The 17,047-nt window shown below is 73.8% G+C and overlaps 2 protein-coding genes across 2 annotated transcripts; one reads left to right on the forward strand and one right to left on the reverse strand.

Annotated features, from left to right (window-relative positions):
- The first annotated feature begins 1,779 nt into the window (after nucleotides 1-1,779).
- On the forward strand, nucleotides 1,780-4,808 carry LOC119235943 (tumor necrosis factor receptor superfamily member 14-like). The gene is made up of 6 exons (XM_037499547.2): nucleotides 1,780-1,928; nucleotides 2,622-2,733; nucleotides 3,151-3,276; nucleotides 3,946-4,101; nucleotides 4,218-4,308; nucleotides 4,593-4,808. The coding sequence occupies exons 1-6, from the start codon at nucleotides 1,830-1,832 to the stop codon at nucleotides 4,735-4,737; spliced, it is 729 nt and encodes a 242-aa protein (XP_037355444.1). The 5' UTR covers nucleotides 1,780-1,829; the 3' UTR covers nucleotides 4,738-4,808.
- A 5,301-nt stretch (nucleotides 4,809-10,109) lies between these two features.
- On the reverse strand, nucleotides 10,110-15,790 carry LOC129145111 (tumor necrosis factor receptor superfamily member 14-like). Its single transcript, XM_054691113.1, has 7 exons — nucleotides 15,610-15,790; nucleotides 12,501-12,608; nucleotides 12,024-12,149; nucleotides 11,425-11,580; nucleotides 10,977-11,070; nucleotides 10,521-10,696; nucleotides 10,110-10,261 (listed from the first exon to the last, which is right to left on the reverse strand). The coding sequence occupies exons 1-7, from the start codon at nucleotides 15,788-15,790 to the stop codon at nucleotides 10,110-10,112; spliced, it is 993 nt and encodes a 330-aa protein (XP_054547088.1).
- Between the last annotated feature and the right edge of the window lie 1,257 nt (nucleotides 15,791-17,047).

Raw genomic sequence — 17,047 nt, forward strand, 5'->3', positions numbered from 1 at the left:
GCCACCTCCCTGACTGTGCGGGCTCTGTCCTGCCCCGTCCTCTCCTGTCCCCACCCCCTGCCCCCAGAGGAGGGACAGGCCTGCGCCGCATGAGGCTGTGCGGGTAGCGAGCTGCCCCCAGGCCTGCTCAGGGCTGCTAGGACAGAGCGATGCGTGGGCCAGGCCCAGTCCAGGGGGTCCAGTGGGTCCGTCTCTGTCTGAGCCCCTCCCCATGCAGAAACGGGGGCACGGCCCCCAGGTCAGGTGTGTGAGGGGTCGGGCCCTCAGGGTGCAGGGAGAACAGTCTACCTCCCTCCCCGAACAGGGCCCCTCCCGTGTGGGGAGGGCGCCCCGCATGCAGAGCTCAGGAGCCCGCGGGGAGCAGGACCCCGCCAGAGGGCCATGGAGGGAGGGGACACCATTTCCAGAGACCCCGAGTCAGCAGCAGAGACGGGGCGCCTGGGGACGCAGAGGCGGGGCGAGGGCAGGAGCTTGGGGTCTCCAGGGAGAGAGGGTCAGCTCTGCTTAACAACGTCATCATCGCCGCAGATCCTGGTCCGGGAAGACAAGGAAACATTTCTGGGGTCAAAGCAAAGTGCAACAGCTGCCCAGGGCTGCTGTAAACAAAGCGCATGGAAAGCTCCACCCACCGGAATCTCGGGGTCTTTTGTGGAAACAACTTGTCTTGAGACAATTCTGCAGAAAGCAACCCGCTGCCGTCCACCGCGAGCGGGACAGCGACCAGCACTGACCGTGCACAGGCGGAGCAGGTCCCGGGGTTCGTGAAAGTCCAGGAAACCCGCGTGTCCCCGCCCGCGCCCCGCGTCCCTCTCTCCCGCCCGCCCTCCCGGGCTCCCCCCGCACAGACAGCTCGGGGTCCTCTCGTCCCGCGGGCTGGGCGCGGCTCTGCGAGTGGCGGGGGCTCCGCGAGGCCCCCAGATCCCCTCCGACCACCGAGGACGGGCCCCAGGTTGGCTCCAGCTCGGCTGTCCGGGAAGCCGCGCCACGAACGCGGGAAACAGCAGCCGCCGCCGCGCTCCGTCCCCGCGGGCCCGGCGCCAGCAGCACACGCGCCCGCCGCGGCCTCGGCCTTGCCTCGGAGCCGGAGGCCATGTCCCCCCAAAACCTTCAATTTTCCAAACCCCCAGTTCCCGGCACTTGAGAGACATCACGTTCCCGCGCCCGCGCCCCCGACGGGAGGACCCGCTCCGCGTCCAGCTGCGGCCGAGCGTGGACCCCGCTGGCCCCGAGGCCGCCTCGCCCAGGGCTGTCCCGACCGCGTCTCCTCAGGACGTGGTGCTCTCTGGTTTAAGAGACGCGGGGTGCGCCTCGCAGGCAGGGGAGCGGGTCGCCTCCTCGCACACAGCTGAGGCCTCAGCCTGGGCCTCAGACCTCCTCCCAGCAGGAAGCGCCGCCTGTGCCCCCTGCCCCCCGCTCCCTGCTGCCCCGGCTGCCCTCCAGCTGCCCCCCCTCCCCCCCCCCCCGCTCAGCTCAGCCTCCCTGGGCGCACCCCTACCCTGGGGACCCCCGTGGCCATCAGACCCGCGGCTCAGGGGCGTGGGGGCTCCCTGTAGGCCTCGGGGCTGTAGGGGGGCTGGGCCGGTGGGGGACTCCTGAAGGGGGGCCACGTCCCTCCCCACCCGCCGGGCTCTGTCCCTCGCGCCCCCTGACTCTGGGGCCACATCCCCCGCGGGGGAGCCCTGGGTCAGCCCCGCCCAGCAGGGGCCCGGGCCTGACCCCGGAGGGGTTTGGTGCTTCCGTTTCCTCTTTTGCTTTCACTTCCTCCCGAGATGGCCGCCTAGGCGCTGCTGAAGGGGCTCCGGGGCAGGAGTCCGGGCGGGGGGCACGGCATGGGGGGTCCCGGGACGGGGCGAGGGGCTCCTCCTGCACCTGGGACCCTCCCCCGCCCGCGGCCAGCAGGACCCAAGGGCTGGGCGGCCCTGACCCTGGTGAGTCTGCGCCCGTCTGCCCCCCCGCCCCACCGCCCCCCCTGCCCCTCCCCTGCCCCGGAGCCCCCCCCACCCCGGAGCCCCGACAGGGTGAGGGTGTGGGCAGGGCCCCCCAGTCCAGCGGGACCCCTGTGTGCTCCTGCCCCCCCTTACCTGGGCAAAGGTGAGCTTTTCCCGCCTGCAGGGCCTGCTGGCTGCTGGGTGGGGCCGGCGCCCTTGCTCAACCCCAGAAGGTGGGGTGAGGCCACAGAGGCCTGTGTGGAGTGTGGGTGTTGGGGTGTGGGGGGGTGTGGGGGGAGGATCCAGCTCTGCGGCCCCCTCCCCAAGGCCTGGAAGTTCCCGGGGCGGGGCCTGTGTCATCCTGGACCCAGGGCCCCGGCACAGCCCCCGCCCTGAGCATCCGCCTCCCTGGGCCTGTCCCGCCTCCTGCTCTGGCTCTGCGGGCGCCAGGCCAGGCAGCACCGGCCAGGGGAGGGGCAGCTCCTGGGGTCTCAGGGCAGACCGGGGTCTCAGGGCTCCCGGTCAGGACTCCGTGAGGACAGCCACGAGTGGTCAAGGACCCCGGGTGGGGGGCACAGGAGACCTCTCAGGGGTCCCCCTGGCAGGACACGGCCCTTAGGGTGCTGCTGCCCATTTCGCAGACGGAGGGACAGAGACGGCCCCCAGCCCCACCTCACCCCGTCCCCTCCCCAGGTGCTGATCCTCGGCCTCCTGTTGATCTCCCTCCTCCAAGGCATAGACTTGCCCCCGTGCACGGAGGAGCAGTACCAGGTGGGGGCGCGGTGCTGCCCCAAGTGCAGCCCAGGTGGGTGTGACCATCCCGTGCAGTGAGGGCCACGCCCAGGGATGGGTGGTGGGGACGGGCCATGGTGCTGGGACCAGACAATCACCCAGATCCTGAACCGAGTCCCCTCCAAGACCCCCGCCCCCCACAGGGTCCTCCATCCCCCTGCAAGACCCTCCCGCTACCTGCAGGGGGCGCCCTGGGGCAAGGCAGCCCTGGAGGAAGGACCTGGGGTCAGTGGGCTCTGCTGTCCATAGGCCACATATCCAGGCCCACGTCCCCCCAGAGCCTTCTGACTCCCCCATCAGGTTCCTGCTGGGGCCCCATGTTCCAGGGGCTGGGGAGCTGCTCAAGAGCTCAGCCCCTGGGGTGGGGCCACCTGCTGGAGCTTCAGGGCCCCTCTGGGCGGCCCCTGATCTGGGGACCCTCTGGCTGCAGGTGAGCGGGTGAAGCAGGCCTGCGGGGCGAACACGGGCACATCATGTGTCCCCTGCGCCCCCGGGACCTACATGGACAAGCTCAATGACCTGAGGGAGTGTCTGCCCTGCCGGGACTGCCGTCCAGGTGAGGCCTCCTCACAGCCACCCCTGCGCCCGCCGGCCCCTGCTCCTTGGGCTCCAGTGCCCCCCGGGGGTCCTCCGGGAGCTGAGGCCTCTGTCCATCCTGGTCTGTCCCGCGGGACACCCAGAGGGTCCCTCTGCTCCCCCCACAAGGGCCCCGGGACACCCAGGAGCTCTGCTGTCAGGACCCGCCCACACCCCCGAGACCCCTCCCATCCTGCCCTGACAGGTGGTGCGGGGAGGGGGTACCCCACGAGGTGAAATGGGAAGAAAGGGCTTTGGGGTTCAGAAAGGTGTGGTAGGGACAAGCCTGGGGGCACTGGATCGGGGTCCACCTGCCACCCCCAGGGCTGACGGGAGCCGCTCCTGTCCGTCCACAGGGAGCAGGTCAGCCCTTGCCTCGCCACCTCCCGGGGGGGGGAGACACTGCCTGTCCCCCGACAGCCGCACTTTAACTCTGCAGCTAATGTCCCTCAACCAGGGCACCCCAGGACCCTGCTGCGAGGCTCCCCGGCTCTGGGTGCTTCTCGGCATAGTTCCTGCAGGTCCCAGGCAGAGCTGGGGCGCGGACAGGGCGGTGCGGGCGGGTGGGCTCCGTCCCCAGCGTCCCCATCCTGTGGGAGCACCCCCCAACACCTCACGGCAGCCGCGGCTCAGCCCTCTCTCCTGGCAGCCCTGGGCCTGGTGACCCGGCGCGGGTGCTCCCCCACGGGGGACGCCGTGTGTGGCTGCGCCCCCGGCCACGTCTGCGTCCAGGTGCACGGGGACAGCTGCGCGCAGTGCCGGCCCCACACGGCCTGCAGGCCCGGCCAGAGTGTGAGGCAGAGAGGTGAGCACCCCCAGGGCCACGCCTGACACAGCCGGGGCCCCTCCTGGGAAGGGACAGCCCCAGCCCCCGGGGGCTGCCCAGCTCCCAGCCCAGCCCCGCCTGACCCCGCCCCGCAGGCACCGAGCGGCAGGACACGCTGTGTGAGGACTGTCCCCCCGGAACCTTCTCTCCCGACGGGACCCTGGAGCAGTGCCGGCCCTGGACCAGGTGGGAGACCCGGCCTCAGCCTGGAGTCGGGGGGGCTCCTGGGGAATCCCCTAGAGATAAGGGCCACCCCAAGAGAGACACCCTATGTCCTGTCCTCTGTGTCTCCCTGTCCCGTCCATCGCCCTGTCCATCCGGGCCCTCCCTGGAGCGGGCTGGGGGAGGCAGACAGACCCAGGACCCCCCGGTGGCCACCCCGCTGCCTGCTCCTGCCACTGCCACAGGGCCCAGGTGGGGTCCAGGGTCCCGGTGTGTCCCCTGCGGCTCCAGGCCCCGCCTCCCCCCAGGTGCAGCTGGCTTGAGGCAGAAGCCAATCCGGGGACCAGCAGCAGCGACGTCACCTGCGCCTCCCGGAGACTTTATCTGCTTCTGCTTCTGCTCGTGCTGTTTGTCGTGTCCTCAGCAGTGGCCATTTCCACCTGTGTCCGCTGAGCCCGGGCACGGAGCAGGTCACGGGCCCAGGACACGGAGGGCTGCCCGCTGGGGCGCCGGCTGAAGCCGCCAGGACACGCGGCCCCGCGTCCAGCTCCGCCGAGCAGGGTTGAGAGAATCCAGTGGAGCCGAGGAAATAAATGACTGACGCGAAACAGAGTCTCCGAGATGGGGGAGCCCCAGTGCGGGTGCACCTCGTTTTCACTGATACAAGCAGCCCTCCCAGGTCAGCCACTAGACGATGAAGGCCTCTCTCGGCACAGGCCGTGCCCGGCGCACACTCACCGCGAGGTCCTGCGCCCTCAGGCCGTTCTGTTCCTTTGTCTAATCTAGTCTGTGCCCAGGCGTAGCCCCGCGGGCCCGACAGGGCACCCCGATGTGGCCACGGCCAGTCTCCCCCCGAGCGGATCAGTGTCTTAGCCATGCCCAGGCTTCCAGCACGACCTTGATGTCTTCCTTGTCTCGGCGCTGCAGGCCTGGGGGTCTCCAACAACATGGGGCCTGGGAGCTGAGGGGGAGCTCTGCACCCCACCAAGAGAGGAGAGGGGCCGCGATCGGGAGCGGGGCTGGGTGGGTATCCCCGGCCCCCACGTGTCCTTGGAGGCTGAGCCCTCCCTGTAGCCCTGTCGCTGCAGTGGGCAGTGCCACACAGGAAGCCGTCCAGCTCGTGTCCTCCTGTCCATCATCCCTCCCGGACCTCGCGCGGGCTCGCTTGATGCCGTCCACAGCCTGCCGCGCTCACGCTCCCCGACTCCAGCGGGCCCCAGGTCCCCCGTCAGCCTGGGAGCCGTCAGCCTCCGAGCTGGCTCTTGGGGCCGGCAGGGGAGGGCGCCCTGCAGGCGGGCCTGGGATGGGCACCGCCCCGGGCAGCAGCCCAGCCTGCGTGCCCCGTCCCGTCCTCGGGCCCGGAGACTGTCCGCCCGCTCTAGGCCCTGCCGGTCAGCTCAGGCCCCGGCGGGTCCTCTCCACAGGGCAGGAGGCGAGCATCAAGGGCCCGGCTCGTGTGGAGCGGCCGGGGAGAGACCCGCGAGGCTCCACCGCCCGCGCCACCGAGGCCTATCGGGTCCGTATCGTGCCCGGAGGGGCCTGCCCTGCGGTGGGGCCCCGGGCAGGAGGAGCCCAGGGTCCAGCCGAGCGGCCTCAGGGGGCAGAGGAACCCGGCAGCGACGGCCTCCAGGGGGGCTGCTGCAACACTTAGGGGGTCCTCTTTGAAGCCCTGCTGCCCCGGGCTTCCCCCTGGGGCCTCGCCCTGGGCCCCCGTCAGGCGGCTCTGGGCTCCCAGGGGAGGGTCCTGTCCAGGGTGAGAGGGGACCCCCCCCCCAGGTGCAGGCGTCCTGCTCTTCGGGGAAGCCGCCCCGCGGCGGGGGAGGGCGGCCTCAGCGGCCCCCCTGTGGCTCCTGCAGGGGTCAGGGGGCAGGAGCGCTTAGAGCCCTTTATGCGGCTGCGAACGTCCTGGATGGCGGAAGGGACCGGTCAGGGGCGAGCGGGGAGCCGGTGGGTGCAAAACGGCCGATCAGACTTGTGGGTGGGGCTCCCTGACGGGACATGAGGTGGGGTCGGGGCGCTGAGAGACCACCCTGAGCAGAGCCAGCTCCGGCCCCAAGAAGAAAGGGAAAGACTCTCTCCCGGCTGCTGCGGGCGGCGCCACACGGACAGCCACGGGCGCCGCGGAGAGCAAGACCCCGGCCTCTCTCTGCTCCAGGAACCCGGCCGCGCGGTCGCGAGGGGCCGGAGGTGACAGGACGGGGAGGGAGTCCCTGGAGAATCGGGGCCCGAGTCTGTCCCGGGCCCGGCTCCCCTGCTCCAGGCTCAGGGTGGCCCCTGGGGTCAGGCTCCGGGTCCCCCGCGGCCTCAGGCTCGTCCACAAGGCGTCCACGGGGCTGCTTCGGGGTCCCTTGTCCCACGTGGTCCTCGGTGCCCGTCACGCCCGCGGGGGGTGTAAGCGGGATCCGTGCTGTGCGTCGGGCCTCAGCCCCGGCGTCCCGGTCACCCTCGCGACCTCGCGCTTCCCAGCGGGATCCGGCCTCGCGCTCCTGACGGACCTGAAAGGCGCCTCGCGGGGCCGGGCTCCTGGACCCAACGGACTGGCCCTTCCGGCCTTGCTTGGGATCCAGAACTGTAGGTAACATAATGGCGGCCGGACAGGCCGCTGAGGATCAGCAGAGCCAGCCCTGGCCTCTGGCAGAGGAGGAAAGAGGGGCCGGCGGCCGCCGGCCCTGGAGGGAGAGAAGCCGAGTCTCTGCAGGGACGGGGTTTCCATCCCGTCTCCCCGCGGCCTGAAGGGACCCCGAGGCCCGGGCCTGGGTCTCCAAGAGCTGCTCGTCGCCGGCGTCGCCCAACAACTGCCAGGAGCGCTTCACACTGGGGGTGTCTGACACCGCCCCGGGGGGGCCCGCAGCGACTATCCCTGCCGGCCAGGGCTGCCCAGCACCCTGGTGACCGGTGGGGACCAGCACGGATGCTCTCTGGGTGGGCAGCCGCCCCGGGGGCCACAGTGCCTCTTTGTCTCCCTGTTTGTAAGAGACACCCCGAGGTGCTGGAGCCCGAGGCCCCTTGCAGCTGCGCACGGGGGAGACCCACAGACCCTGTCCTGTCCTCGGTCGGGCCCTGTCCTGCGATCAGCTGCGGCCACAGGCCCCTGCCGTGTGGGCGTCGTGTCGCCACAGCCCCGGGTCTGGGTTTTCGGCCCTTTGGGCTTTTGGCGTCTCTCCATTCCAGAGCCCGGCAGGCGGCCACCCCGGCCACCCCGGCCACCCGGCAGCCGGCCGTCCCGGCCACCCCGGCCACCCCAGCTGTCCCGCCGACCACGTGCTCCTGCCTTGACCGCCCCTTCGGACAGGCGTCTCCCGCACGCGAGGGCCGGGCTGGCCCCTGTGAGCACACGGAGGAAGCCGCCGCCAGTCCCGCCTCTTGGAGCAGGCGTCAGAGGGAGGACGCAGCCCCCCACCGTGACTGGGGCTCCCGGGGGTCCCATCACCTAAAAGTGTCCTCAGGTTGGGCAGGCGGCCCGGGCGCGGTGAGCCAGGCGGAGCCCGCCTGGGGGGCAGCCCGGGGGTGAGGGCCACTGAGGGGCGGGGGGGTCGGGAGGCCCTGGCACCTGGTTGGGCTGTTGCCCTGTCCCCGGCCCCTTCCCAGGCCCGCCCTCCGCTGCGAGCGCCACTAGCACCCCCGGGCGCGGGCTGGGCCCCGGCAGGGCTGCGCGGCTGTGCGGCTGGTGGGAGTGGAGGGCGGGGCTGCCTGTGCCGTCAGGCTGGAACACCTGCCTGGAGTCGGGGGCTGGGGGACCTCACGAGGGTCATGGTCCCCAGAGATCCCCAAGTCAGGAGGGCCAGGCCCTGGGGGGAGCGCCGGGGAGGCAGCGGGGATGCGAGACGGGGGCGCAGACCGGGGCCAGGGGCCCCACGTCGAGGGTTGGGCCCCCAGGAGTGAGCTCCAGGTGGGGCCCTCTGGGGATGGACGTCTCCCCTGCTGGCCCAGCCCAGCCTCCCCGGCCGGCCAGGACCCAGCGACCAGGGGGTGCCACACCAGTGGCTGCTCTCCAGGGAGGGGCAGGGGGCAGCAGCCACTGCTGATGCGCACAGGGTGGCACAAGGCGGCTCGTCCTGGTCTAGAGGGACGGGGGGCAGGAGGGGACGGGGCAGGACACAGAGCCCCACGGTCAGGGAGGCGGCGGGATGGCTCGGGCAGGGGTTGGGGCCCTGGGAGGGCAGGAGGGGGGCAGCCCGCTGGGGGTGCGGCACTCCCAGGGGACCAGGCAGCCAGGGCCGGCTGGCTCAGTGGGTTGGGGGAGGCCCCCCCAGCAGGGACCCCCCAGGACCCCACGAGGGCCGTGTCCCGCGCTGCCCTGTCTGTCCCAGACGCCCCCAGACCCAGCAGCTCTCCCCTGGGCCGGGCCGCGGCTCATGCACAGAGGCCGCCCCACGGCCTGGCAGGCGGGGCAGGGCCGGGGTGGCACCTGGGCACAAAGCTCCGTCCCCGCCCGTCTCCCCGGCGCCCTCTCCTCCCCCGCCCTGAGCTCCCGCCGCGGGGCAGCGCGCGCCCGGGTCGGTCCGCACGGAGGGTGGCAGAGGCATCAGCACGCTCCGCCCGCCAGGGTGTTCAGACCCAGTTTATTCAGCCCGGCCAGGGTGGGGGGTGTTGGGAGGGGGGCAGACCCTCAGCCTCCTCTCCCCACTCCCCCCCGGAGGCCACTGGGACCCCCAGCATCCCCCCACCAGCCCCCCCACCAGCCCCCCCACCGTGGGCCCTGCAGAGTCAAGGACTTGCCTGTTCCCCGCAGGAGCCCGGGGAGCGGTGGGCGGGGGGGGGGGGGGACGCTGGGGTCAGCGGGTCCTGGGCCTGAGCTGGGCCCCTGGGTGGGTTGAGGTCACGGCGGGGTCGGTGCCGCCTCCAGGGGCGGCCAGGACGTCACATGCTGCCCCGGGGGAATGTCAGTCACGGGGAGTAGCCGGTGCACTGGCCAGGTGGGCTGTGACCCCACATTGCATGGGGGTCCTGGCGCCCTCACACCCCGTCCCGCTCGCCAGCACAGCCAGGGCCGGGGCAGAGGGTGCAGCGGGCACTCGTCCTGGGCACTCACAGGGCTGCGGGGAGGGCTCAGCCTCCAGAGACACGTGGGGGCCGGGGTCCCCAAGTCCTGACGTGGCCCCTCTCCTCTTGGGTGGGCTGTAGTGAGCATGGGGTCCCCCCAGCTCCCAGGCCGTGCGTGTCCTGCGGCCTCCAGCAGGCGCCCCCAGCGGTCAGTCCTCTGTGTCCCGGGCCCCGTGGCCAGCGGGGGGCCGCCCCCGGGACTCAGGGCACCGTTTCCTCCTCAGCCTCCGTGGCGACGGCCGGACAGGCCTGCAGGGCGTGGGCAGCCGCGGGGTCCCCTGCCGCACCCTGTGTCCTCATCTGCAGGTTCAGAGCACACGGACGCCCTGAGGCCTGCCTGGCCTGGCCCCGGGGTGCTGTCTTGGGGGACCCCCGGTCCCAGGGGAGGCTGTGCCCCCCACCCTAGGGGCAGGACTGAGACGGGGTCTCGGGACCAGGGAGCCCCACCCACCACGTCCCCGGGGGAGCAGCCGTACCTGGAGGGGGGCTCTCTCCCCGGGGGTTCCCCTGCGGAACAGACACAAGTCAGGAGGGTCAGCGCGAGGGGGCCCCGCCCGCCCGGCACCCCGGGGGCCCTTCTCCCAGGGACCCGCGGACACAGGGAGGCCGAGGCTCGTGCCCTTGCTGGCCTGTCCCCAGGGCCCAGCACTCAGGGCACCCGGCCCCTCCCAGCCCAGCCCCCTACTCCCCCAGAGCGTGTCATCAGGAGGGGGGCCCTGACAGAGGGTCCCCTCAGGAGCGGGTGCCGGGGAGGGGGGGCGGACAGTGTCCCTGTCCAGCTCTCAGACCCGACCCAGGCCCTGTCTGGGCCCGGGGTGGGGTGGGGGACGTGGGCAGCAGCTGAGACCTGCTCCCGGCACGCGCGGGCACGCCAGGCTGGCCCATCGGACAGTGTCCGGCCCCCGCTCCCGCCGCAGCCGCCTGTCCACCACCTCTGGGGCAGGAATCGGGTCCCGGCATGAGCAGTGCAGGGGTGACGATGCCTCCCCAAGTCGGGGTTCACCCCTCCAGCCTCGCACAGCCTCTCGGTGATGCTGCATGACGTCAGGGTCGCCCCGGGGAGCCCCCTCCCCTGCCCGTGACAGGCCAGAGCCTGAGAGGTGCTGGGTGTCTCCCCATATTGGGGGGCAGATCTGGAGGGTCCCTGATGAGTCAGCGGGCCCTGATCCCCAGAGGACCTCCCTGCTGCTCACCTGGTCGTCCATTTCTTCCCCTGAGAGCCCATCGTGCCCCGAGGACCCCGAGCGCCCCCAGGACAGAGACGAGCAGAAGCAGAAGCAGGAGCACAAGCAGAATAAGGGGCCAGGAGGAGCAGGTGACGTCGCTGCTGCTGGTCCCCGGATTTGCTTCTGCCTGAAGCCGGCTGCACCTGGGAGGAGGCGGGGCCTGGAGCCGCAGGGGACACACCGGGACCCTGGACCCCACCCGGGCCCTGGGGCAGGAGCAGGACAGGGCGGGGGGAACATTGGGGGGACCAGTGTCTGTCTGCCTCCCACAGCCCGCTCCAGGGAGGGCCCGGATGGACAGGGCGACGGACAGGACAGGGAGACACAGAGGACAGGCCGTAGGGTGTCTCTCATGGGGTGGCCCTTACCTCTCGGGGATCCCCAGGAGCCCCCCGGACACCGGGCTGAGGCCGGGTCTCCTACCTGGTCCAGGGCTCGCACTGCTCCAGGGTCCCGTCGAGCGGAGAGAAGGTTCCGGGGGGACAGTCCTCACACAGCGTGTCCTGCCGCTCGGTGCCTGCGGGGCAGGTCAGGTCAGGCTGGGTGGGGCAGCTGGGTGCCCCCGGGGGGCTGGGCATGTCCCTTCCCAGGGAGGAGGCCCGACTGTGTCAGGAGTGGCCCTGGGGGCGCTCACCTCTCTGCCTCACGCTCTGGCCGGGCCTGCAGGCCACATGGGGCTGGCACTGCTCCAGGGTCCCGTCGGGAGAGAAGGTTCGGGGGGACAGTCCTCACACAGCGTGTCCTGCTGCTCGGTGCCTGCGCGGGCGGGGCAGGCGGTGCTGGGTGGGGGGCTGGGTGTCCCCAGGGGCTGGGGTGTCCCTTCCCGGGGAGGAGGCCCGGCTGTGTCAGGAGTGGCCCTGGGGGTGCTCACCTCTCTGCCTCACGCTCTGGCCGGGCCTGCAGGCCGTGCGGGGCTGGCACTGCGCGCAGCTGTCCCCGTGCTCCAGGACGCAGACGTGGCCGGGGGCGCAGCCGCACACGGCGTCCCCCGTGGGGGAGCACCCGCGCCGGGTCTCCAGGCCCAGGGCTGCCAGGAGAGAGGGCTGAGCCACGGCTGCCGTGTGTGTGAGGGGGGGCGCCTGTCTGGGGGCGTAGGCCAGGCTCCCGCAGGGTGGGGACGCTAGGGACGGAGCCCACCGCCCGCACCGGCCTGTCCGCGCCCAGCTCCCGCCCAGGGGCTGGGGCAGGAAGTAGCTGCTGTGCCCCGGGGGTCATCGGCCCTGGGGTCAGGCCCCCAGCCCGGCTCTCCTGCTCTGTGTCCCCCCCCAACCCCATGTTACTGAACCCCCGGCCGGTGACACCCTCTCCCCTCAGTGTCTCCCTGCCCCCCTAGATCCTGGATGGACCAGGCCAGCACTGAGGGCCCAGGGTGGGGGTGGCGGGTCCTGGTTCCTCGTTCTGTGGGTGTCGCGTCTCAGGGCCTTGGGTGGGCAGGTGCCGGTGACCCGGGCTGGAGCAGGTGGGCCTCACCTGGGCGGCAGTCCTGGCAGGGCAGACACGCGCTCAGCCCGTTCCGGTGGGCGGTGTAGGTCCCGGGGGCGCAGGGAGCACAGGCTGTGTCTGTGGATGCCCCGCAGTGCTGCTGCACCCGGTAACCTGCAGCCAGAGGGTCCCCCGATCAGGGGACACCCTGAGGGGACCCCAGCCCTGAAGCCCCAGCAGGAGCCTGTCGGGGGAGTCAGAAGGTTCTGGAGGGAGGTGGGCCCGCACACGTGGCCTGTGGACAGCAGAGCCCCCTGACCCGGGTCCCTCCTCCAGGGCTGTCATGCCCCAGGGCGCCCCCTGCAGGTGGAAGGGAGGGTCTTGCAGGGGGACGGAGGACCCTGCGGGGGTCTTGGAGGGGACTCGGGTCAGGATCTGGGTGATTGTCCTGGTCCCAGCACCATGGCCCGTCCCCACCACCCCGCCCTGGCCGCGGCCCTCACTGCACAGGACGGTCACACCCACCTGGGCTGCACTTGGGGCAGCACCGCGGCCCCACCTGGTACTGCTCCTCCGTGCACGGGGCCACGGCTGGGGCGCAGGGAGGGGACCCCAGGAGCCGAGGATCAGCACCTGGGGAGGGGACGGGGTGAGGCGGGGCTGGGGGCCGTCTCTGTCCCTCCGTCTCCGAAATGGGCAGCAGCACCCTAAGGGCCGCGTCCTGCCAGGGGGACCCCTGAGGTCTCCTGTTTCCCCCCAAGGGTCCTTACCTACTGCGTGGCTGTCCTCACGGAGTCCTGACCGGGAGCCCTGAGACCCCCGGGCAGGAGCTGCCCCTCCCCTGGCTGGTGCTGCCCGGCCTGGCGCCCGCAGGGCCAGAGCAGGAGGCGGGACAGGCCCAGGGAGGCGGCTGCTCAGGGCGGGGGGCTGTGCTGGGGCCCTGGTCCAGGATGACACAGGCCCCGCCCCGGGAACTTTCTGGGCTCCGAGGGGGGTGCCCCTCTGACCAGGTGAATCCCTGGCCTGCCATGGACTCTGCCCACTGCACAGGTGTAAGGAGCCCTCCCAGGCCGTGGGCTGCCCAGGGCCCTGCTCAGGGTCCACGTGGCTCCCGGAAGTCACCTGCCCCAACGGGGCTCCCCTGTCTCCGTGGACAGTGGGGGGCTCCAGAGGAGCGACCATGGGCGGGTGCCGCCAGGCTAGTCAGCGCAGGGGAGGGCCGCAAGGGAGGGGGTGCGGAGGCCACACCCGGGGGCAGGACTCACCAGACCCAGGGTGGCCGCCTTCAGGCCCCCGCTTGGTGGGGGGCTCCCCAGGGTGGCTGCAGCCCCACCTCCCTCCAGAGGCCGCCTCATCCCCGGCCCTGCAGGGGACTCACACCGGCCCCAGGTGCTGTCACCTCCGGGGAGACGCTGGCGGGATCGCCTGGGCCGTCCGTTGGGCCCCAACCCCACCCCTCGGCGCCCTTTGCCCGCAGGACCAGGCAGGGGTGTGCGAGGCGCCTAGGGGCTCTGGGTGCGCCGCCAGGGGTGTGGGCCCAGGTGCGCCGTGCTGGCCCGAGGTGGCCCAGGACAGAGCAGGGACGGGAGGGAGGTGGCCCCCCTTCTAGCAGCCCCGCGCAGGCCCCGGCCCGGCCCACTGACAGCCCCAAGGCCTACGGGGAGGTGCCCCTGCGTGCCCTCGAGTGCCCGGGGCTCTGACCGCAGAGCCTCCCGTCCCCTCACAGCCCCTGCTCCAGGCGCCTCGTCTCTGCTACCTGTCGGGGTCTGTGGAAATGGTGTCCCCTCCCTCCATGGGCCCCTCTGGCGGGGTCCCTGCTCCCCGCAGGCTCCTGAGCTCCGCGTGCAGGGGGAGCCCTCCCCACATGGGAGGGGCCCTGTTCCCGGGGAGAGAGGTGGAACATTCCCCCTGCACCCTGAGGGCCTGGACCCCTCACCCAGCTGACTTGGGGGGCCACGCCCCCATTTCTGGATGGGTAAATGGGGCTCAGAGATAAGGTCTTGCTGGCCCCCCTACCCTTGTGCTCAGACTCAAACCCCACCTTCCACCCTGATGGGGCTCACCCCACCCATGCTTCCCAGCACTGAGGTCCCCCAGCATAGAGGTGGGGGGCATGGGGAGTCACCACACACCTGGGGCCCTGGGGGCCGGATGGGAGTCCTGGGAGGCAGCCCACTCACCCCTGGCCCAGATGGGATGGGTAACAGTGACTCCCCAGTGGGGGTGACCCCCCACCTGTGAGCCCTGATCTCAGGGGCCGCAGCCCGGCCTCTTTCCTGTCGGGGCACTTCCTCTGGTCATCAGACCCCCCTCTGGCGTGGGTCCCCACTGTCCCCGACAGCCAGGCCTGCCCAGGCTGACCCCCACGGGCTCTTCAGTGGGCACCCCATGAGCACTGTGGACCTCCAGGATCGAGCAGAACCCAGCGAGGCCGCTGGGACCGGGTGCCGCGTGCCACTGACTCGGCGTCACAGACGTGCCCCCGGCCAGACGGGTGGACGCCCACCTCCTGCCGGGGGCACAGGCGGGTGGACGCCCACCTCCTGCCGGGGGGCACAGGCGGGTGGACGCCCACCTCCTGCCGGGGGCACAGGCGGGTGGACGCCCACTCCTGCCGGGGGCACAGGCACTGGTCCCGGGGGCCGGGGCCTGGGCACCACCCTCTGCTGTTCTCAGTGCCTGCCCTTCTGCCCTCTCTGTGCCCTGACCCCTCCGCTTGCCGGTCCTGGCTCAAGGCCGTGAGGTGCCCTTGATCTTGCCCCCCTTCTTCCGCGGCGCGTCTGGGCTGCACCCCCCCTCCGGATCGCGGTTCTGGGGTGGCCGCCCCGGCCCCACGCGGGTCCCCTCCTCAGACGCTGCCCTCCCCGGGCTGCTTCTGGGCCCTGCGGCGGCCGGGGCGGGCCCCATTGCAGCCTGGGGGGCCGGCGCCCCTCGGCCGGGCGGTGTCCGCCGCTGGCAGCCGCACCTGCCCGCCCGGAGCCCGTCCCGGTCAGCGGGCGCCCCGGGGCCGTTCCTCCTGCGGCCGCGCGCTGTGCGGGCGGCGAGCAGCCTCGGCGCTGGGGGACACTCCGGGGGGCCCCTCTGCCCGGGTCGGGTCCGGGCACCCCCTCCGGGGCCCCCAGCGGAGACCCGAAAACGCGGGCGCGCGGCAGGAGCCCGGCAGCTGCGCCCCGCCCCCGCCCCGCCCCCGCCCCCGCCCCGCGGGCCCGCCGCCCCGCCCGAGGGCCGCCCCGCCGCCCCGAGGGCCCGCCCGCGGGCCCCGCCCCGCCCCCGCCCGCCCCGAGGGCCCCGCCCCGCCCGCGGGCCCCGCCCGCCGCCCCCCCGAGGGCCCCGCCCCGCCCGCGCGGCCCCGCCCCGCCCCCGCCCCGCCACCCGAGGCCCCCCCCGCGGGCCCCGCCCCGCCCCGCCCCCCGAGGCCCGCCCCGCCCCGAGGGCCCCGCCCGCCCGCCCCCCGAGGGCCCCGCCCCGCCCCGCCCCGCCCACCCCGAGGGCCCGCCCCGCCCCGCCCGCCCCCGGTCGCGGCTGGACTGGGCTGGACTCGGCAGGGGGCCGGCCCGGGTCGGGCGTCGCCGCGGCGGCGGGGCCCTGGGGCGTGGGGAGCCCCCTGCGCCCCACGTGCGCGAGGGGCGCTCACCGCCCTGGCCTGACCCCGCGCGGCCACCGCCCAGGACGCGGCCGCGGGCCCCGGAGCCCAGGAGCCGGGCAGGGGCCGCCGGGCCGGGCCGCCGGCTGCACTGTGCGCAGGCGCAAGCCCCGCGGCCGCCCCCCCGTCCTCCGCCGGCGGCGCCATTGGAGGGAACTTCATGCATATGCATGAGCGGACCCTGACGCGGGCGTGGACGGGGCGGGGCTAAAAGCAATCGCGAGCGTTGGCGCGGGATGGGCGGGGTCACGCGGGGCCGGGGGCGGGGCCGGGGGCGGGCGGGGCGCGCAGCTCTGCCGGGCTCCTGCCGCGCGCCCGCGTTTTCGGGTCTCCGCTGGGGGGACCGGAGCGGGAGCCCGGACCCGACCCGGGCAGAGGGTCCCCCCCGGAGTGTCCCCAGCGCCGAGGCTGCTCGGCGCGGCCCCGGCTGCCGGGGAGTCCCGGGATCGCGCGGCCTCGAGGCGCCTGGACCCGCGCGCGGGGCGCCCGGCGGGCGGGGCCGGGGCGGCGGGAGCCCTGGGCGGGGGCTGAGTCGCGGAGGTGCCCGCCCCGCGCGCCCCCCCCCCCCATCCCCCCCCCGCCCGGGGTGGACGGGCAGGGCCCGAGCTCCCGCGGGTGGACGGGCAGGGCGCGGGGGGACGGGCACCGAGTCCCTGGGGCTGCTGCCGCCTCCGGGCGCGCCCCCGGGGTGGGGAGAAGCGGCGTCACGAGCCCGGGCGGCGCTGCCCGCCTGCACCCGCGCGTCCCCCAGGTGTGCCCGGCCGCCCGGCCTCCCTTGCCGTCACCCGCCACGGCTCCCGGGACACACTCCCCGCTGGCCCTCTCCGGCCCGGGGCGGGTGCGGGCGCCGGGCAGGGTGGCGCGTCTCCCCTGCGGCCTCTGCCCCGAGCCCCCCTGGGCGAGGGCAAGCCGGCTGCAAGGAGCTGGGCTTCAGGGGGCGCTGCGGGGGGGCGCTGCCCTCCTCCCGCCCGCCCCGGGCCCTGCCTCCCCCGCTCCGGGGTCGGGCTGCTGCGGATGCGGCCGGGACCGCCCCGAGGCCGCGGAGGTGGGGGGCGGGGGCTGCTCTGGCAGCTGGGGGGCTGGCGTGGCTGGGCTGCCTGCCGGCCTGCTGCCCTGTGCCCGCCCAGAGCTCCTGGGGACGGGAGGGTGCCCGCGGGGGGCGGGGCTGCCTGTCTCCTGGGGCTGGGCGCGGGTGGGGGTGTCTGTGGTCACCTGGCGCGGGAGGCGCCGTCTCCCTGCAGGGGCAGCAGCCTGAGTGCCCAGCCCGCGCCCTGGGAGGCCCGCGCGCCATGTGGCTGCCAAGGCTTGTGAGGCCAGGGCGGGCCGGCCCGGGGGCGGGAGTGCGGGGGGCGCTGTCCGGGGCTGAGCTGGGCTCCCCACTCCAGGGGGACCTGTCTGGGGACCTGCTGCAGAGCGGGGGGCTGCTGGC

Source organism: Talpa occidentalis, unplaced genomic scaffold, assembly GCF_014898055.3.
Source record: "Talpa occidentalis isolate TD23 unplaced genomic scaffold, MPIMG_talOcc4v2.1 talOcc4.9, whole genome shotgun sequence".
Classification (NCBI taxonomy): domain Eukaryota; kingdom Metazoa; phylum Chordata; class Mammalia; order Eulipotyphla; family Talpidae; genus Talpa; species Talpa occidentalis.